The 22,229-nt window shown below is 38.2% G+C and overlaps 1 protein-coding gene and 1 long non-coding RNA gene across 4 annotated transcripts; both read left to right on the top strand.

The window, feature by feature from the left end:
* Positions 1 to 5,037: 5,037 nt before the first annotated feature.
* On the top strand, positions 5,038 to 13,783 carry fsta (follistatin a). 3 transcript variants are annotated; one of them, XM_007563544.2, is made up of 6 exons: positions 5,038 to 5,328; positions 6,494 to 6,685; positions 6,857 to 7,075; positions 8,744 to 8,968; positions 10,335 to 10,565; positions 12,650 to 13,783. In XM_007563544.2, the coding sequence occupies exons 1-6, from the start codon at positions 5,235 to 5,237 to the stop codon at positions 12,736 to 12,738; spliced, it is 1,050 nt and encodes a 349-aa protein (XP_007563606.1). In that variant the 5' UTR covers positions 5,038 to 5,234; the 3' UTR covers positions 12,739 to 13,783. The 3 variants fall into 3 exon arrangements, with proteins under 3 accessions (XP_007563606.1, XP_007563605.1, XP_007563607.1); XM_007563543.2 differs by having other exon boundaries at positions 5,039 to 5,328; positions 6,494 to 6,691; XM_007563545.2 differs by having other exon boundaries at positions 5,039 to 5,328; positions 6,494 to 6,691; positions 10,731 to 12,743.
* Positions 13,784 to 14,456: 673 nt separating this feature from the next.
* LOC107837517 (uncharacterized) lies at positions 14,457 to 17,477 on the top strand. The gene is made up of 2 exons (XR_001663533.1): positions 14,457 to 14,567; positions 17,435 to 17,477. It is a non-coding gene; the product is annotated as an uncharacterized LOC107837517 (long non-coding RNA).
* The last annotated feature ends 4,752 nt before the right edge of the window (positions 17,478 to 22,229 follow it).

A 22,229-nucleotide genomic window follows, 5' to 3' on the forward strand; every position in this document is an offset into this window, starting at 1 on the left:
TAAACCTTGCACCTAACCATGACAGCTTACCTTGCAGTTTCTTTATGAAGTGAGGAAAGTGGCCAAGACAGACTACCACAGCAGAACACTGACTGAAAGACATGTCTGACATACAGAGAGAGGGAAAAAAAAATCCATTCAAGACCTAATACAGAACCAGAACAATGCAGAACAGCTCAATGGATCACCTGCCAGTTTTCAGTGGGTCCTCAGTCTTTAGTTTTAAGAATTATTTAGCACCCAATAGCTGTGTGGGAATCCCCAATTTGGTTCTAAAGTACCGTGTGAAGCCGTTATCTTGCAGATTCTTTATATATTTCTAAGAATAAATCGGAATAATTTTGTAATTTATTGTGATAAATGCAATTAGGCATTTTTCAATCACCATTCACATAGTTTTTATGTAGTGGACCTTCTGTCTGAGGACTGGCAGCTCTGATACTCCATTTACTTGTATGGTGTTCATCATCTCGGCACTGCAACTAGCAATAGAACCGCAACAACTAGAAAGTATTTAAAGGGGAGGTCAGAAAGTCAGAGGTCTCTGACAGTCTGGGGTCCAACAAAAAAACTAAAACCATAAACATATTTCAGCAATTTAATATGCTGATGCTTCATATAGACCTTACATTATGCAGGTTCGGGACTGATGTGGACCTAAATCAACATTGCAACATTGAAAGAGAAGTTGCAAATTTATGATGGACTCCTCCACCTGCAGCAGAGTAGAAATGTGCTCAGATTACAGGACGTATTTCAAACCCTTAACCATTCCAAAGTCTCTTGTCTCATCAATCATTTGTGCCATAAACACAGGCACAAAAAATATACTCCAAGGGTTTGAGCTGATCTAGAGCTTTTCTGATTACAATGGCATTTCAAATGGCTTTTGAGCAAATCTATCTGTCACAAATGGTCACACATCCACATGCTGATATGCAGTACTGGGTCCAGATGACTGCTCTTGCACAATCAGTGTTGGGGCACTGAAGAAAAGAACTTTTTAAAACATAGTTTGAATTTAATATAATGCGAAGCAAATGTCATTTCAAAAGAGAAACAGGTCTAATTCATATCCAGTCATATAAAATCATATCCAGTCATACTTTAGTTCAGATCAGTCCAATTTATTTTAACTGAGAACAGCACAATCCAGTCAGTAAGTCTCAAGCAAGAGGTCAGAGAGGATAAACTGCCTCCTCTTTTGTTTGTGCATTCTTTGTTTGCTGTGTTAAAGGAAGAATTGACAGAAGTTGGAGTCAACTCAGTGATGACCAATCATGACTCACTCTTACTTTTGTTTTCTTACACATTCTGCAGCGATGTGAAGAAGTATTTCCCACTTAATGACTTTTTTTTTTTTGAGGCTGCAGGATTCACCGAAATTTTTAGACCATGTAAATTTTACTGTCAGCTAAAGTTCTCCTGAGTAAATACAAAATGTAGTTTCCGTGTGATTGTTTTCCTTTAATAAATGGGGGGCAAAAAACGTAAAAAAAAGAAATTGTTTTCTCTTCGAAAAATTATTAATTGTATTTAATTACATAGTTTGTATAAATAAGTTATGTGTAATGTTGAAATCTGGTTGATAATCAGTAACATTTATATCTAACAGGGCTGCAAAAACAAAATAAATCTCTAAGGGGGTAAGAGCTTTTCTCACAGCTGTGTCTATCCAAACCAAAGTTTTATTTAAAAATTTCTGATTAGGTGTTTTTGTCATTGATTCCTGATAAAATATTTCATTGTATAATTAAAGAAGTGTGGTGCACAAAAGCAAGTCTGCATTGGTTACCATGACTGACTTCATTTTCATGAGTATATTTTATATTAAAGTTGAAATGATCAGTCTTACGACTAATTTGGTAAAAATAATATTTACCCAACAATACTATGATCACTCTGAAAATAAGATCCACTTCTTCTTTAAGCCAGTTGAGTCTGATCAGGAGTCTAGTCTGAAAACTTGTGGTATATACATAAAATCTTGGATTAAAATTGTTTGTTTCTCTTTGCCTTTTGAAACTGAGATTATTGTTCATGCCCCCAAAATATTCCATGATTCAACCTTTGTTCATCTCATTCATTCATCTGCTTATCATCCAGGAAAATTATGTGCTAAACTTCTAGACCTGCATTCCTACAAAATACTACAGGGCAAATATGAATAAAAATATGTGGTAATATTAACTGTTATACCTACAAAGTAATTAGAGCTTCCCTTTTTACTTTGGGAGATTGTGATAATGACCTGGGGAAATGTTCTTCGATTATGCATCTCAGCATATTAACTCAGTTCAATTTAATTTATTCATACAGCACCAATTGTCAACAAATACCACCTCAACTCGCAGCACTGTCTCTTCCTGGATCTGCATGTAGCAACAGTGAACTTTCCATCAGTTTCTCGTGTTGAGTATGCATCTGGCTACAGTTAAAAAGAAAACTTGGGAAAGCGCTTCCATCAGAAGTCTAAAAGAATTCTTATGAAATCATAATTTCTTCAGTCCAAAATCAAGGAGGAGAGCTCTAAGCAAAATGTCATTTCATTCAGCAGATGACATTTCTTCTCCTTTGATTTGGTTCAGTCAAACCAAAATTTGGGATAAATGAATTTCCTGTAGTGAAAGGATCAAACACGCAACACCCCTGTTCTCCTCCGTCTGATGCCTTCGGAAACAGGTTTGATTGTATTTAAAAGCCATTTCCCTCAAATTTTTTAGTCTCTGCTTCTCATGATTCTTTGCTGGAAACCATGAAAACTGAATGCTGACGCACCTTATGTAAAATATTCAGCAGACGCCTGCTGAGGCTTACAGGTTAGAATTGGTTAACATAACAAAAGAGGAATATCAGTCAAAGGGACCTCAGGGTTCGGCAGTGGAATTAGATGCTGTGGTAAAACTACCAAAAGTGTGTAGGCTGTCTACTTTATTGTTGGTGGTTTTGCTTTATGGTTTACTGTGGGTCCACCCTTTGGAAAGGCAGCAGAGTTTAATAGCAGTAAAGTGGTTTCTTTTTATGCCTAACGATATGAAACAATCTATGTTTTCAAAGTAACTGGTTTATAATCGATCCTCAGTTCTGGTTTTGTCTAGTTTTATCATCACAAACTTCATCCCATGTCCGTCTGATGCTCTAGTATTTGTTCCATCTCCCTCTACAAATTGATGAATCTCTATAAAACTATATTCCTTCACTTGCTCAATATCTCAGACACAAGGTGCATCTTCATCTGAATCTAGCATGAAGACTTGTTTGTTGAAGTTTAGATAATAGGTGTCCAAAGAGTTCAGGTTGATTCAGATTAGTGTGGTGACACTATTGAAAAGGGGTCATATGTCTCTTTTATGACCATGACCCTGAATATCTTGTCACTACCTAACCTGCAGGATTTGTTGCTAATCACTAATATTCATATTCTGCTCTCAAGGTGGAGGTCTGTTTGACGTCCTCACAATTTTCAGCCACAGGCAGCTTTTACTTTCCAGCTCCTTCTGCAGTGGAATCAGTTTCCTCTTTTGATGTAGGACACAGTCAATACTCTCCCAATGGAAAGAACTTTCATTCATTCTTCTTATGTATTTTACTGAATGGTTTCCTGTACACTTTTAAAACCCTCTGGTTTAATTGGCTTTATACCACTTTGCTATGCTTTCTTTAATTTCATGGTTTCTATTGATCTTTTTCATGATAACTGACTAATGTCTTAATTGTCCTCTATCGCAATATTAGTTTGTTTTTATATCTTTGTCTAGCTTTCCTTGAGTTGTACTTTTGCTTGAAATTTGCGATGCAGCTCAAATGTAATTGATCCGAACTTAATTTATTTTAGCTGATTAAATCGAACAACTGAACGAAATGAATTCTCTGCACATTCATTAAAAACGAGCAAATAAAAGCAGGTTTGTGAGCAGGTGAAACAAACTAATACTTAAAGAATTAAAGAAGTTGAAGCATGTTTCATTAGGCCCTACGCATCACTTCTGCATGTGCAGTCCCGCGTTTTAGCAGTTTTGTTGCATTTGCATGACTATTTCTTTAAATAAAAGACACTTCCGAGATATTGTAGCGCTGCTAAAGAGAAAGATCACACCGTCCTCTGCCTAGCTGCTCGGTATACAAACGGATAATGAACTCCCCGGTGTCTGGTTCTCGCTGCCAAACGCTTTGCTCTATACACAGGAAAGCTGTGACCAGAATTCCGCTGAAGAGGTCGCGCAAGGACTTTCTGAAGGAGTTCAGCGTGTGTGAGCCCGTGTGATTGGAGACCTCTGTGTGTGTGTGTGTGTGTGTGAGTTTCATTCAATGAAACGCAACACCCCTGTTCTCCTCCGTCTGATGCCTTCGGAAACAGGTTTGATTGTATTTAAAAGCTTGACCCGGGAGAGAAACCCAAACAACTGTCTGATCTAATATTAGCAGTGCGGCTGGCTGCAGACTACTATGAGTTCTATTATTGTCCGAGGCTCGGATGTGCTCCTGAAGGCAACGCGCACCAAAAGATTTGCACTTTTGTCCCCACAGCTGATGGAAAGAAATATCAGTTTTCACCAAGTGGTGCATTTAATATTATGATGGTAGAATGACCGGATATATCTGCTGGCTGTCGGCCTGTTTCATTGTGCAGTAATAAAGGCCGTTTATTTATTTATTTATTTATTTATTTATTTATTTATTTATTTATTTATTTATTATTATTATCATTATTATTATTATTATTATTACCTTGATAATAAATACATGCATGTAAAATAAAATATTTTTAGTAAAATATTCAATTTACCAAAATAAAAAATAAAAACATTCTTAATAAGTAAAAATGCATAAGTTGACACAAACATTAGTCCATCAAAATTCCGATCCATATCTGCCGCCACATTTTTCAGCTATCTTTAGTCTCCTAGCAAATCTGCTACAACGATCCCAGCCTGTTCCGTTTTCCAACACACATTTCCGTGTTCTTCGGTGATCACAGGAAGAGAAAGTTTACTTGTGTGTCACCTGATTGGGATTGAAAGAACTTTGGTAAGAAGAAAAAAAAAAAGAAAAAATCTCCCCACCCCCACAGAAGAGGAGACCGCCCACCAGAGACAGTCAACCCGAGACCCCTTATAGATTTAAAAAGAGAGGCTGCATTCTCAGACTGACACTTATTCAACACTGCCACCTTAAGCAGATTACTTTTGCGCTCGCCTGTGTCAAATACGTGCTTCACTTTGCCTACATCCATCATGTTTGGGATGCTCCAGCACCACCTTCACCCGGGTGTTCTTTTCTTCTTCTTCTTATGGCTATGCCATCTCATGAAAGATCAAAAAGTTCAAGGTAAGCTCTTTTTATTTCCTTTTTCTGTTTCTTTTTTCTCTTTAAACTTTGCTGTCATGCGCAAAAACGCGCGGGTGTCGGGTTATTGAAAACTTTTCATAGAGTTCTCGTTTCCCCCTGTATTATTGAAACTTCTTCTTCTGCAGGCGTTGCGTGCATTCGGCATATATAAAACAGGTGTTATAGTGTGGGACACTTCAAAGTGAGAAATGGCAAGTTTTGCAGCCCATTCCGCGCGCACAGACGCAGGCGTCCGTGCCAAATTTGTCCAAAGACATTTTAAAGACGATTTTTCGTGAACAGTTTGAACTTAATTGTGTTTTACTCTATCATACAGCAAACTTCTTTCTAATCGGTCTGAGTTAATGGGTGAGGTATTTATTTATAATTTTTTTTTTTCGCACACACCCTTCCAGCTTTGTGCGCCAAATCGCAAATTTAGATTTTGGATTGTGACAAAAGCAAGAACAGGGCGGACTTTTCTGTCATTTGCGGGGTTTATGTTTCAAATCAGTCGAGTAGAAATCTGTATTTAATATAAGAAACCTCCAGACACACAATGTCATGCGTGTCTGCGTCGCTTTAAACGTTCAACTTGTGCCTGGATAAATTATTTTCCTGTGCCACTAACCAATTTAGGATTTTTAAAAAATCTTTGAATTGCGTTTATCTGTGTTTTGTCAATGAGCGTGTCAATGTCTGGCGGATATGCATGTCTGGGATAAAGTAGAAGGCGGTGTGTTCAGTCTTGTTGCAGCCTATATACCTAAAGACTGTGGTTTTCGCCGTCTAGACGCTCCAGTTTCTGTCCGGTGGTAACAAGGAGACTCCGGGAATAAAAGAACCCCCCCCCTCCCACTCCCTCAAAAGAATATTCTCACTTTTTTGAGGTTCGTGGCTGCATTGTAAGGGCTGTCAGTCACAGTTGGAATAGGCAAGTGTTAACTGTCTTGCAAGAAAGAGGGGAAAAAGAAAAAATCAGACAAAATACCGCCGGGAGGGCGAAAGAGGAGGGAGGGCGCGTCTCGGATAATGCGGTCTGTGTGTGTGTGTGTGTGTGTGTGTGTGTGTGTGTGTGTGTGTGTGTGTGTGTGTGGTGCGTCTGGGTCAGTGGTTAGACGCTCAACGTGCGATATTCCAGTTAATAATGAATTGTCGTTTGCAGCTGGAAACTGCTGGCTGCAGCAGGGGAAGAACGGGAGGTGCCAGGTGCTCTACATGCCTGGGATGACCCGAGAGGAGTGCTGTCGGAGCGGGAGACTGGGGACGTCCTGGACCGAGGAGGACGTCCCCAACAGCACGCTCTTTAGGTGGATGATCTTCAATGGCGGAGCTCCTAATTGCATACCGTGCAAAGGTGGAGGTGCACTCATTTTCCTTTGTTTTCCCTTATAATAAGCACAAAATGCACGCAGGCGATCTGATTGGCGCATGCCAGCGTGCGTAAAGTATAGCAGCCGAAATATTTCAAGTTTACAGCCAAAATCCTGTTCAGAACCTAATAAAAACTTGTTTCTCTTTCTTTTAGAAAGCTGCGAAAATGTGGACTGCGGACCCGGTAAAAGGTGCAAGATGAACAGGAAAGGTAAGCCGCGCTGCGTCTGCGCTCCAGACTGCTCCAACATCACCTGGAAAGGTCCGGTGTGCGGCTCAGACGGCAAGACCTACAAAGACGAATGCGGACTCCTGAAGGCGAAATGCAAAGGCCAGCCCGACCTGGACGTGCAGTACCAAGGAAAATGCAAGAGTAAGTCAAGCATATGTACATATTCTAAGTCACGTTTAAAAATGACTTAACTCAGCTGCGCCACTAAGGGGAAGCCTGCCGGGGCTAAATTTGCTAGCTTCCCGCCAAGCCAGATAGTCTACAATGTAAATTATTAATAGAATTTCGATCAGAGAGGACGCAGTTTAATCATTGGCAACATTTATTTACTAAAAAAAAATCTATGTTTATGCCCATGTAATTGTTTTGAGCATAGTAGCGTGCCAATTTGAAATATTAAAATAAATAAGTAATTGCTTTTTTGCTTATATGTGAAGACAACTTAATAAAACTTATGCTGTTCTGTAAGGTTTTGGTCTGACTTTCCAAAATGATCAGGGCTCCCATATGTTCACCCCCTTTGAAAAGTCTTTGGAGGTGCTGGCAGGACCAAGGCATAACCAAACTAAGCCACCCTCTACAGGACGTGCCAGGCCAGCAGGGGGCAGGCATCCAAAAGAGCAGTTGAATTTTACTCTTCTGCTGACCATGGCTCTCATGAGTAAATGTTTTTTTCTCAGTTTTATATAGAACCAGCCTAAATATTCTGAGGTTGAAGTTAAGGACAGACTGTCTTAATACTTAAGTTTTCAAACCAATTAATTTAAATTACATTTGAACATAATGAAAACATGACTTTATTATTTCAAATAAGAATTTATTTGTAATTTATTCCAACAATTTGATCATTTGTGGTGCCTGCGTCTGAGACGGGGTCGTACCCATGCACGCTGTCAGTAGCTGACAGTTTGGTGCTTATCTTTTCTTCTGGACTGGGGATGGGAATCTCTGCTTTGCAAGCTAAGTGTTTACATATTGTGTCAACAATCTGACACATAAAGATAGACAAGCAGCAAACACAGATTCAGTATGACAACCCTCTCTGATTGATTGACCAAACACTTCAAAAGTTAAGTTAGTAGGATGTGGTCAATTTGGATTAAATACATAAATGATTTTAAATAGAAATATTGACCAATTGAATTATTTTTAAAAAACCTTTTTTCATTGAAAAGTCTTGTAGTAGCACAATGAAACTCACTGCCAATCAACCACTTGGGAAATGGACAGTAAGCAGAAATATGTAGTTGCAATATCATAAACATTAATAAATATGTAATCCATATATGGAGAAGCTTTCATAATCACTCATAAATAGGAACATGTGACCTTTGTGACCCTCATATTATAATTAATTCAGTCATTTTCCATATTATTATCTGAAAACCTGATATACTCTATTCCCACTGACTGTGGTTCTGATCTCTCTGAGAACTAGAAGCAACCTCCTCATGGTAGATATTACTTAGTAAAATCATATGCCATATTTTCTTATGGACTAAATGCAGTTTATGTAAGCAAACAATTAAAACTAAGTGAAGGATTGTAAATTAAAGACCTATCGTTTCATATCAGGACATTTATTGTTTTGCTAAAACAGCTTAAACGTTGCTAAATCGTTACTTTAACATTGTTGCTAAAACATGTCAATGTTATTTGCTTGGTGCAGCAGCGGTGGCTGTTGGGTTCCTAAATCAGACTTTGCTTCAGACGCTGTGCAACGCTTTGTTCAGTCCTGTCTGAAAGACATGACCGCCGTCTCTCCTCTTCACCTCCTGTAACATCTTTCTCCTCTCTTTGTGACGGCAGAAACCTGCCTCGGTGTCCTGTGCCCGGGAACCACCACCTGCGTCGTGGACCAGACGAACAACGCATACTGCGTGACGTGTAATCGGATTTGCCCCGACGTGGCGTCATCTCAGCACTACCTGTGTGGGAACGACGGGATCACCTACGCCAGCGCCTGTCACTTGAGAAAGGCCACCTGTCTCTTGGGCAGGTCGATCGGTGTGGCATATGACGGAAAATGCATCAGTAAGTGTGCAACCGGAGACGTGAGAGCGTGAGATTTAACACCCTCACTGCGCCTCCACAGTCTCTGACTTTGAACATGCTTTCAGTGCATTATTCTCTTCCAACTGTGTATTTTCACTGCCAACATTCCAGTTGGGAGGGGCTTAGACAGAGGGGGTGTTTGGTAGTTGCTTGTGTTTGCTCAACAAATGATAGACATCTTATTATTTCCTGATGTTGGCAACACTATCTCATAAGGGAGCAAGAGGAGGAGAGGGGAGGAAGGAAGAGTGCTGGGGGCCATGAAGACATACTTCAAGATTTTAACCAAATAATTTCCTATCCAGATAGCAGTCAGTCTAAGTCTTGCACTCTGAAAATGCTCATTTGAAGCAATTTTCTGTTCCCTTCATAACTATTTACCCTATAAGGTTGGATTGTATTTCTGTTCCATTCATAGTAAACCAAGAAAAGCTACTGATTTTTCTACTCCTGCTTGAAAGCTATTCAGAGTAAATTGTCTATTTAAAGACTGCCACTTTGTCAGTAATCCATCCCACTACACTCTATAAATGTTATTTTATCAACATTTATTTTAATAAGCCGAGGACAATCAATTGGCCAGTTATTTGGATGTCTTGACTGGCTGTGATTGCTGATTGGTCAAATATCACAGAATTTTGAAATGTTAATTTCCTGTTTGATTGAAAACTGCAACTTCCGCTTGGGAACATTTCATTCGGTTCTTTGTGTTAAACGAAAATAAAATCTTCACAATTGAATTGGTCAAATTAGATTTGTTTGAGATCAGCAGGTCAGATATTGCTGATCTTAAGCAAGGTGTGACCCAGGACTGATCTTCCTATATCTTTTTCTTTTCCTTTATCAATCAGTTTTTCTTGACAGTTTGTGTCCAAAACACTCTCCCGGTGTGTCATGTATTTTATATTCATTTTTTTAGTCTGTCTCTGTTTCTTTTGTTTCTTATTTATTCTTTCCCTTTCCATCTTTCTTGTTTTTTTCTTTTGCTCTTTTGTCAGTCACTACTGGCTCCATCTACCCTCACTACCTACACGTAACAATAGTATTGTGAAACTCCTGAAACTGTGCTATGCCGCTTGTGTTTGTGTTTTCCTCAGGGTTATTGGTGACCCTCATTTGACCTCCCCTATGATAATTTTCTGACAGTGCCCTTGGACCACTCATTTCTAGCAACCCAGAAATTCATGACGAAGGCATAATAAAACCTCCAAAATTCTGCTGTGGCTTTTGATTTCATTTTGAACTCACCCACCCTTCAATATTTTCAATAGTCCCCTTCTGACCATGCATTACAAAATTTTCTGGAGGTTGCCCCAATTGCTGATTTCCTCTTCTCTCTGTCCAGAGGCCAAGTCATGTGAGGACATCCAGTGCAGTGCAGGGAAGAAGTGTCTGTGGGACGCTCGGATGAGCCGGGGCCGCTGCTCGCTCTGCAACGAGTCCTGTCCGGAGAGCAGAACGGACGAGTCGGTGTGCGCCAGCGACAACACCACATATCCCAGCGAATGCGCCATGAAGCAGGCTGCTTGTTCTATGGGGGTGTTGCTGGAAGTCAAGCACACAGGATCTTGCAACTGTAAGTAAGAAAACAAAAAAGTGAAATATGAAACAAGAGAAATAAAACTCCTCCTCCCCCATCCCCATCCAAGCAAGAGACAATGTTTCCTGTGTTTTTCCAAAACAAATACCCTCTCCTGAAAGTGTCCCTTCATCCCAACTCTTCCCATGTTTCCCTCACCAGCTACATCACTCCAGCTATAGGAAGCGGAAAGGACTTGGAAATGGAAGGAACTTGCATGACTTTTGTCTTTGTCGCCGATTTTTTTGTTCTTGTGTTCTTGATTTTTTTTTTCTCTCACGTTTTTTAAGTATTTTTTTTGGAAGGCAAGTTAAGAGAAAAGTGACTGAACGATTTAATCCTATGTAAGTTGTCGCTAAAAGCCTGGGAGGAAAGATAATCTTATTGAATAAGCTCAAACACTAGAAGAGACCTAGTTTGCTTGCTGTGGCGCAACCCTAGAGCTGGCCCAAGGCGTAAGGGAACTGAGTTGCTGCTGAGGACATCCAGGCCAGCAGGAGGCCCTCAAGAGAGTCTCAGTTTGCTTCGATGTTTGAACTTTGGATCTGGGACTGAAATAACGCCCACTTTAACTATGTTCCAGCTGCAAGTTTGAAAACCAGTTAAAGTTTCTAGCTGTTGTATTAAGAGGGTAACAAAGAGAAACAGAAGGAAGAGCAAAACGCCGCCCAGTTTAATGTTGTAAAATGCTGTAACTTCATTCACTTTTAACCTTAATGATGATGTCATTTGAAAAACCATTACATGCACTTTCAAATGCATTTGTTTTGACATATAATATATTGCATAAATATACCTCATATCTGAGGTGACATGTCGGTCAATGGTCTTAGCTGTAGGTGGGCTCCCAAATCACATTCTGCTTTGGGCTCCTAAAACCTTTGGCCAGCTCTGGAATATCCTGAAACTTAAACCTAGTTAGAGTCGTAGTCATGCTAGTCGCCTGCAGAAGCAGGAAGCCTTAAATTTCATGCAGTATCTCATCTTAGAGATCACATTACTACAGCTTGTAAATTCCACGCTCGCACTGCTTGATTCTTAGAAACCTTCTTTCTTTATGATGTTTTTCTTTGTATTGCTTTTGGCTGTAATTGATCAAACACCCTAGAAATATTAGCTCACAACAAGCGAAAGGTGATTGTAACGTTGGTGTCGCATAAAAAAGAATCTTAAAAGAAGACCATTTGGACTCTCAGAAACCCGAAATATCTAACGTACATTCCAGTTTCCGAATATCTGGGAATGTCTTTTTTTTCTTCTTAGTTTCTTTCACCTGAAAAAAATCTCTTAAGTCGTATTTAAAGTATGTATTGGACTGGTGACCAACTTTATGATCACCTTGTGAGCTAATTACAAATGTAATTTGTTACTGTAAGCAGGAGAAGCTGTTTTTTTTAGCTGGCTTTTACTGTCTGCACTGTTGTGAAAAATGTATCAGATATTTTACATCCACTTTAAGATAATGAGGGACCCTTCTTTTATTTTGTATTGTCGTTCTTGCGCTTGCTTGCGTGCTTTTCTTCTTTCTTTTTTTTTTTTTTTCAAAAATGTAAATCTATGTATAAAAGCAGAAGAAAATACCTCAGAACTGTGTTGATTACATTTAATGCATTGGCCACGGCCCTGGACGTTTGCACCCTGACCTTCCATCTTAATCAGAAAAAAAGCAAAGCGAATTGGAGAGCAGAAGAACACTTTTTTTTTTTTTTTTTTTTTTTTTGGTGTTATATGTGTTTTTGCTTTTCAGGATTCTGCCGAAAACAGAACAGAGCTACTGGAACATCAGCCCCAGTGTCCTTATATCTGTATATCCCTCCTTGTGATTCCCCTTTCAACCTTTTTTACCCCGTTCTGTGGCACTGACGTGCTTGATTATATAAATGGACATTGTATAATTGGTGATTCTTGCAGCCAAGTAACACAGACTCTTTTTCATAAAAGTGACCATTTAAGCAACAACTAACAAACATAAAAAGAAAGTGTAAGATGTTTTGTTGTGAACTTTTTTGACATTCACTGATATATTCTGCGCTGTTGTGGTCCGTATTCATACAACAGCTACCATGTATTCTCCCATTTAGCCATTACAGAAGACCAGGAGGAGGATGAGGAAGATGGGGACTCAGACTACAAGGCCTATGTCCATTTATCTTCTCTACTGGATGGATAAGCTCCCATCAGTATAGAGGGGGGAACTTTTCTTAGGACAAGGAATCATGTCCATACTGTACATTATGTGTATGCTTATTTATTTTTTAATGAAAAAAGGAAGTATACATATAGTTCAGTCTGCTAGATGTTTATTTATACTGTTTTTGTGTTTTATAATTTATACATTTACATTGTCCGGCTTTCATTTATCACCATATATTCTTACCCGTTTTTGTTGTTGTTATTTTACTTCCTTTTTTACCATGAAGAATTATATCTGTCCAAAGAAAAACAGTGTTATTTATTTGTCATTTTACCATGTAAGTATAAGTCATCTTCAAGCTGTAAATTGCATTCCCTGAGCTGTAAAAAACCTGCTTGTTTCTGTCAAATCTCTATCACAGATGTTTATGTCACACATACGTAAATGCATGTTTAGGCTGTGTGTTTATTTATTGGGTATATATATCAATCATTTTATGTACATACATTTTTTTTTGTTTGTTTACAGCTATCATAACTGACCAAAGGGGTTCTCTCACTGGTTTGAGCATTGCAAATGGTGCAGGAATGAAATGGAAAAGAAAAAAAGAGAGCCAATTGTGTTTCTTTTCTCATATTTAGAATATTTTCATTGTGGTTTCAGTCCTTTAGATTTCTTTTTTTGACCTGAAAACATGATTCCACAGCATTTATGTAATCTCACAACATTGAAGCATAGTCAAATTTTGGACAATACTTGATCGTTTTGGAAACAATGTGCCATTAACATTTGTGAACTGTCTTCTTGCCAACGTGCTCCGTATTGCTCTCACAGAGTGACAGTAGGATTACTTCTCTGCAGTATTCTACTCTGTACCAGACTCCTTTACCTTGTTTTTTTTTTCCGTTTTTCCCCTCTGACTGCATTTTTTTTATTTTCAAACATCACTAGAGAAATACAAAATTCTGTTATGAATATATAGTTTTGTATTTTTATGTAAATGTCATATGTACATACAAAGTTTGATGGTATTTGTACAGATATGAGGAGTGAAACAATAAAATCTTTTCCTTATAACTTTTTCTGAGTTTGTTTCATTTTTCTATATAACCAACAAGTAAAAGTTTAACTTCTAGAAGGTTAACTTAAATATTTGTGTTAGAATTTGGATAATGATATGAAAGGAATACTTCTTGCGCCATTTTTTATTTGACAAATTTTAAATTTCCAAATTGATAAAAAAAAAATCCTTTCATTGTTTTTCATAATAAAACACAATTACAAAACAATATGAATCTTTTTTACAGGCCATTATTAAACTATGATAATAGACATAAGTATTTCTTATCAAAGATATTGTTTTTCATGTTTTAACAGTCATATCTGCAGTGTTAACAAATTAATTAAAAAATAGCTTTGTGTGTTGGTAAGAAATATATTTAGTAATGTCACCTTGTTTTTACAGTAGAATCACTTCCTATTTTTCTAAATGTGTCATTCATATAAAGGTAATCTGGAATGACACAGGTATTGAAATTATTGAAATTAAATGATAACATTATTATTATTATTATTATTATTATTATTATTATTATTATTATTATTATTATTATTAACCGATATTCAATCAACTATCTTTAAAGAACTATCTTTACTATCTTTCAAAAAGGTTACATTTATGTAAATTTACCCATACGTATTATTTTTCTGTAATTTTTTAATATTGTTCTTTCGTTCTACTTGTTCCATCGCGGCTACCGTACCAAATGGTTAACAACAAACATGGCGTCCTCAATGTCACTTCTCGGTTTAGGTCGTTTGTCTCTCAGCAATGTAGCTTCCAGGATCCTACTGAATCCAGCCAGGTAATTTAATATTGATTATCATATTATTTTATATCCGTTTGTCTTACTATTTTTGGGATTATTCATGGAATTTTCAGCTCAGATGTGGAGAAACCTCCCAGGCCGATCAATCTAGTCTGCCCCAAGCTAAAATAAAACCCTGGAAACTAATCATTTATAAAAAACAGAAATGAAAAAAATAAATATCTTTTGGGGGCTAGTTATATGTCAGAATATTTTATCGACTTCTTTTCGTCTTTCCTAGTGTATCAGATAAATGTCAATGTCCTTTCGCAAACGCTGCGAGGTAGCTAATTAGCTGAAGCTAAGCTACAAATCAGTTTAGGAGCAAACGCAATTAAACACTCTTTGCTGCTGCGTACATCAAAATACCATCCGTAATGATCGGCGCGACATTGTGAACTTTTCTTTAATGAGGAGCGTTATGGGACAGAGTGAAGTTGTATAGCAAAGTTCAGCATAACATTCAACCTTACAGTCAAGTAAGGTAGTAAGTTGAAGCGGCACTGAACGTGTCATCGGACATAATCTTCAATATTTATCTGCCTCATCACATTAGATCCTGTTGTAACAAGCTGTATATATGCTATGGTCATTTGTTTTGCTAAAAATGGCCTTCACCAGTATCCATACTATTGTATATCAATTTTAGGAACCCAAGTACTTGACAAGTACTTAACCACTGAAAAATTTGCTTTAACTCCTTTAGTGTAAAGCATGTCGGTCTAGTCTGAGTTTGCGCAGTTTGGCACAATGCTCTTTCACTGTAATATTATGAATGTTTCTTAAATAATCAAACATGATTTTGTCTCAAAAATAATTATCTCACGAGCAGTAACATTTATGTTGTTTGTCAGAGGCGTTAAGGTGAACAGGCTGTGAGCTGGTTTGATTTTTGACTAATGCTGAGAGACATACTATGATCTCTCTAAAAAGAAATGTGTTAGCTTTCTTGGCTTAAGTTATCTTTTACAAAGTAGATGTAAATAGTCTACTACCCCTATTTTTTAACACTTTGTGATGGAAAAATAATTAAATAATGTGTCACGTTTTACCATGAATCTGACATATAACTTATAAAACTGATGTGGTTGCGTAGATTTTTATGCAACCACATAAAACTGAGAATAAAACATAGAACTATGTTTTGTTGAAACAGTTTTTGATTTTATTTTACAGCACTTTACAGTCTTTTTGGTAGAAGTATGCCTTCATGACACATTTTCACTAGGCTGCGATTTTTTATTTTCATTTTTTATTTTTTTGCAAAAATCCTCCTAATCTGTCAGATTGTGAGGGCATATCTGTTGCACAGCTATCTTCAAATTACTCTGGTCAGACTTTTGCTGGACCATTCCAAAACTTTAATTTTCTTCTGTTGAAGACAGCTTGTTGTTGATATTTATTTATTTTTGGTTATTGTGCTTTTTCTGTCAACATTAACTAGTATTTGGAATTGTTTTTAATCCCACCACATGAGTATAAGCTATCATGGCCAGGCTGCAGTCGGCTGCTAACAGACATGCAGTTCACAGCGATTTTAATTTCAAAATAGTGCTTCCTTAAGTAGATGGAAGGTGGTGCTTCTTTAGCTCCTTTAATATCTGTGTTGTTTGTGACCGAAATCTTTCAAACATACAAGTGTGCCGGTCTTGCAAGTGAAGGAAAAGTGTAAATAAGCTTCCTTCAGACAGCTGATTGGCAGTATGCAGCAACTAGTGGAGGGAAGAAAGGTTTTCACAGGACCTTGTGCTCATCGCTGTTTACAGCTGGAAAACAAAAACAAAAAAAAACTGATCTCCAAACTTCTTTTTTGTTTCCTCATAAGAGATGTTAAACTTTAAAGCTTGTTGTTGTTTTGAAACCTTGCCTAGTTGCGTCCAGAAATAATAATTATTAAATACCAGATGACGGATCAAAACATTAGAATATCGCTCATTCTACAAAATCAGAATACAGTTAGAAATGTATTTAATACTTGCCGTACATTCGAAGGACAATTTTGTTCATAATTAATTTTTTTTGTTGTTGTTTCTATTGTTTTGTTAATTTTGGATATTTAAAATCTCTTCCAGTTCCAGTGTTAAATTTCTATAAGAATTAAAATTGCATTGATCTTTGACAACGCTTTTTTGCAATATTACCTTATCATTACCACTGTATTACTTGAAAATGGTCTCAGAACAACAACATTGCAATATATCACAATAACTTCTGGGACAATTTATCATCCAGCAAAATTTGTTACCATGAAAGGCCAAACAGAAAAAAAAGAGAAAATCCAAGACGTGCCCCCTCTAAGCTTTCTGATTAATTAATGTGACAATGTGCAGCGGTACAGATTGGTTTATTAGTTTGATGCAGTTGAGGTAAAAATCTGCAGTTACCGGCCAAACAATCAACGCATTTCATCAAGCACAGCACAGCTTTTCCGTTCTCTTTTGTGAAAACTAAAGTTACGCTTTTGTAGCCAATATTCCGACAAATTGTCTCGGTCATATTTTGATAATTAGGACATTATGCTGAGTGAGCCCTTCCTTGGCTGAGTGGCGATGGATCTGCGCCGCTCAGTGTCAGGATACGGCTGCACTTTCACAAAGAGCTCCACAGTCCCCGCCTGCCAGTCACCCAGCAGCCAACAGTAAGCACGTCCCGTCATTAGGATGAGAGCGAGGCTCTGCCAGAGATTCACCAGACAGAACTAATAGGTGGCGGGGGGGATTCCTTCCTAGCCGCTTCCTTTTCACTGTACCCTCACCCCACCGCGTCCTCCAAGACTGTCGGTGGCTGCAGAATGCCACTTGTTTGTGTAATTTCCTGCTTTGTAGTGGGCCGTTGAGTGTAATGTCCATTCATTGATTTTTCAGGTCTGCAAGCACATCAGCATCAAGGCTGGCAGAGAAAGCAGAACAAGACACGCAACTTATTACCGTTGATGAGAAATTGGTAAGAATCCCTGCTTTTCAACGTGACACATAGCTGCTGCTTTTTTTTCTTTTTCTTTTTTTTTGTCTGATCTGCCGTCTACCAATTATTTTCTTGGTAAACAGTTGGAAACTCTTAATCAGCTTCAACAGGACAGTAGGCTTTTGCAACAATTTAATGGCAGGTTTCGTCATTAGTGTGCATGCTCAACGCTCACATTAATCCTTTTGGCACAGCCGTCCTTGTTATTACAACTACTGAATAGCTTACTGAGTGGAATTTGGGCAGCAATTTGGCAGAATTGCTGCGAGTAATGCTCAAATCTAGTTTCACGTATAACGGAAAAAATATAGTTTGTAGAGCAACAAAATAACTACAGATGATTCATTTCTTGACCCTTATGGTGTTTTCTTTGTTATTCAAATATAAGTTGATATTGTACAGTTTTGTGGCTGTCCAACATTACATAAACCAATAAGGTTTCATGTTATATTGAGCACAGAGTGAGAGAAATGTAACATTGGTTCATCGCATCCAGTAGCAGCTCTTTCCTGGCTCTACTGTGCCTTACCCCAGGTTATTAATGACTAAATATTGGCTGTGATCATCAACAGTGTCACTCGATGTCTGAAATTAACTTTTTCTTTTACAGGTCAAGCAGGGTGTTAGATGAATATCAAATAGGCCAACAAATAAATTGTCTGTTTGAGCATCACGTTTTGCATTCAACAGATTCTCACAAACAAACTAAGAGGCCAGAGTCGAATCCGGTGGAGAAATTCTGGTCCACAACTCTAAATGCAAAGAGTTTGATAAATACTGCTGTGTATTTTTGTTGTTGTTTATTCATATATGAAATATTTTGATCGTCACTCTTCTGCCATGTTTATGATTAGGTTGTTTTTTTTTTTTTTGTTTTTTTTGCGTCACCTACAATTTTTTGCCTCCTTACTGATTTCCTCTGGGTTTCTTAACTCACTAAATGTTTCAGATAATCAACCAAATTTGAATATGTGACAAACATAACTCGATTAAATACAAAATGCATATTTAAATAATAGTTATATTTATGAAACTCATGAAAACCAACCTCATGTAATCATGAATTAACTGCTGCGGTGTTTTTTTGTTTTTGTTTTTTTTTTCCCACTAATCAGGCCACAAATGAGCAGCCTGTGAGCCTGTAAGCAGTTTATGTGAGATTTCATAGCTCATCTTTTAGATGGAAAAGATCGGTGAAGCACAATCGGACTGTGATGGCTTAAGATAACTGAAATTTACTTGAAATGTGCAGAATTGGAGCTAGAATTAAGATAAACTGACATTTACGAAAATTAAATCGAAATGATCCTTGTGGAAGAAAAAAATGTTCCTGTTAAAATAGCTTACTGATCTGATACCTACCAACCAAGCCTAATTGTGGCCTTTATTGACTTAGTGATGTTGACCCGGGAAAGACACGCTTTTAGTTTACTTCACTACGATTCTATGCACAGCAGATTGAAAAGAAAGCTTGATTTGATTTGATTTAATGTCATTTAGGTTTTAAAAATTCAATCTGTGGACAGAGGAAACCAGGGTCAGTAGGGAGTCATCGTAGTTCCACATGTAACTTGCAAGTCTTCCATGCAAACTTGTAAATATTTAAATTAGTAAATTAGTATTTGACCTCGGTTTGGCATTTGACTTCTGAGACATTTGTTCTCTCGCCGACTGATAAATGGAAACAGAGATTTACCTTCTGTTAAATTTCCTGCTCGGTAACCAAAGAGGTGACCAATCCATGGCACACAGAGTCTTCTAGGGGATAGATGTAAGTTAGGATTTTATAGCCTGTGCTGTGAGTTTGGATCTGTAATTTTGCTTAGATAAAATAAATTAGCACAACACGCCATTTGTGGCTCTCAAAATGACTTTATATGGCATGTGTCTTTGACCAGTTCAAGAACAGTGCACAGACACTATTTATTTTTTACGTTTAGGGAAAGATTTTTACACAAAAATTAAAATATTCACTATAAAAGTATCCATCCTTTACATTCAGTGTTTTGCTTTTGTTTTGATTCATAGTAAATGTGACCACAAACATCTGGTGACTTTACTCAAAACAGATTTTACTCTCAGTGTTCAGGAAAGAAACAGGCGGCTCACAGCTTTACACAATTTTTAATTAAAACATGAACTCACCTCTGCATGTTTTATGTTTTGGGTTCTTTTCTCATCGGCACGTATGGATCTAATGTTGGTTGAAAAAGAAAAAAAAAAAGAACAATACAAGACGGATAAAAACATGCAGTTTTCTGACCTGAACACAAAATAAATCGATGTTTGAAGTGGCCAAAGTTAGTGCTGCACCAGCCGCTTAAAACAAAGCATTTGAAGTTTGTGGTGTCTTAGTGAAACATCAAGGACATAGAAAATAAGTGCAAACAAAATTGATTTTAGGAGGAATGAGGGAGTCTGTTTTGGACCTTTTTTTTTTTTTTTTTAAATGGCCAGGGGGCGGTGTGAGCAGCATCGGTGTGCTTTTGTCTCAAAGCAAAGCTGGCCATACTGGCAGACAAACCTTTGGCTAGGCGGAGTGTCTGTCTCTGTCCTCTCAGTAGGGGCCGCCGAGAGGACCAGCAGAGACGAGAAAAAAGGGCCTCCAAAACACAGTGAGGGATTTTAAAGAAAAGGAGTTTGCACAGAAAGAAAAAAAAAAGTTTGTGAGACTCAATTGGGGGAGAAAAAAAAAAAAAGAAAAAAAAGACAGTGGCCACCTCAGTGTTGTTGGTCACAGAGCTTCCTTTGTGGCGTGTTGTTGCTGGCGACGGCGGGAAGTACTCTAATGCTCACCCAGACGGGCCAAAAAGAGAGGGCCTCAGCTGTTTACAGTGCGGTGGTCTCAATCTCACATGGAAGAGGGCAGCAAGAGTGCTCTTCCTGCCGGGCATTTGGGAGCACGTCGGCACTCTAGCCGGCCGTCAGCCCGTCGATAAGTGGAAATTGCTTTCTGTGGAGACCAATCGGCAAAAAGATCTCGATCTTTTGAGAGGTGATGTCGGGTGAGGGCGCTCCCTCTCTTTGCCAGCCAGAGGAGGTCGTGGCATTCTGCTTATTTCATTTAGATGAGGCTGCAGTTTTTGAGCAGGGCAAGTGATGTTTTGAATTCGCTCCAGAAACCGTCTGACTCTTTCTGTCTGTGATACTCGCTTATCTTGTCCTTTGTTCTCATCTGTCCAAGAAAATGCAACCCCTTACAGGAACTCGCATCTCCACAGGTTTTCTGTCCTTCTCTGTTACGCTCAAATTTAGGAGGTGAAGGACAAAAAAGTTCCATCTCTCCCAGAATGCAAACAAATTTATTGGAAAGGCTCAATAACTGACTGTTACAGAGAACAATAATTAGTAATTGAAGCATCTAAAATCAACCAATTTATACTGATATACCAAAGTAAAAACCTCTTGAAGTTTTTAAGCGTCTTATAATTTTAAAACCTCAAACTTAAACTTATTTTTAGGGTTTTTATGCTATAAGCTACCAACAAAGCAACAGCTTTCAATTTTTATTTTACAAACAAGAAAGATGTGATGAGATTTTGCAATATAGGCTCAGGTGCTATAGACTGGATAGAGAACAATTTCAACTAGATTCATGTTATATCTTTGACTAGGCCATTCTAACACAAAAATATAATTCTGGCTGTGTATTTAGGGTTTTTCAAGACTTATGCGGCAGCAGCATTTCTTCCAGGATTTTAAAAGCCAAACTCTACCTTTATTTTATTGCTTCAATGTAAAGAATTTCTAATTCCCCAATGAATACTTTCTTTGCCGTTTTAATTTGAATTAATTTAAGCATTTGACGGGTTTTTTCCCCCCATTTTCTCAAATGTAAAATTTGAATTATGACTATATTACCAACTAAACTTTGACGTGATTGTCAGACGTTTTGGATGGAGGCCAAACAAAAAAGATGCGTGATGGAGCTCCAGTGCCCGGGGCTGTTCCCCGGATTGCCCGGCCCGACGCGCCTTTGTTTGTAATTACTGTTTGATTAAGCATGCTGGGCAGCTCCCAGGGTCCGGCTGGCTGGCCACTGATACACAGCTTTTACAGGGAATGTCTGTGACCTCAGTCAATTAGAGTCAGCTCCTTTTTGCTTTAGCACTCCGGCCCCCTTCTGCAGAAACAGCCATAACAGCTGCCTCAATAAGCAGCACTTTGTACCCCCGCTTATTCACAAGTGTCCAAACGTCTACTACTCCCGCTTCAGCCACGGCCCGCTCCGCGCTCTCTCTCCACATAAAGACAACACCATAATCTTAAAGCGCTTGTTGAAGCCTTGTTATAGAGTTCTCTAAAGGCCGTGGGGTTTTACAAGGCGGAGGAGGACAGTTATTAGGCCACGAGGAATCGACGAACAGGAAAGAAGGTGGATAGAGGAGGGGGGTGTATTAGATTGGTAGGGCCATTTTATTCCTGGCATGCTTTGTTTAGTGCAAAATTCTTGGTTTCTAGTGAATCTCGGTGCACACCACTTGCCTGGCAATTGACATAACATCTGTGCACAAGATGTTGGGTTTGACTGCGGTAAGGTGGTTGACTCAAAAGGCATGTTGTTGGTTCTTTTTAAAGACCTAAATTAGAATCAGATTGAGGGATCCTGCGCCTGTCAGTCAGCATTTATCTTGACTGACAGGGTTTCTCATGTAGGATGATTTTAATTGGCCTCAAAATGGAGTCAACTGGGAG

Source organism: Poecilia formosa, unplaced genomic scaffold (genome assembly GCF_000485575.1).
Source record: "Poecilia formosa unplaced genomic scaffold, Poecilia_formosa-5.1.2 Scaffold148, whole genome shotgun sequence".
NCBI classification, from domain to species: Eukaryota; Metazoa; Chordata; class Actinopteri; order Cyprinodontiformes; family Poeciliidae; genus Poecilia; species Poecilia formosa.

What these genes read in the sequence shown, in the direction of transcription:
- fsta (XM_007563543.2), top strand. Translation starts at nt 5,235, where the DNA reads ATGTTTGGGATGCTCCAGCACCACCTTCACCCGGGTGTTCTTTTCTTC. An exon ending in GAAAGATCAAAAAGTTCAAG is followed by an intron (nt 5,329 to 6,493) that starts GTAAGCTCTTTT and finishes TGTCGTTTGCAG; the next exon opens with CTGGAAACTGCTGGCTGCAG. An exon ending in ATATGACGGAAAATGCATCA is followed by an intron (nt 8,969 to 10,334) that starts GTAAGTGTGCAA and finishes CTCTCTGTCCAG; the next exon opens with AGGCCAAGTCATGTGAGGAC.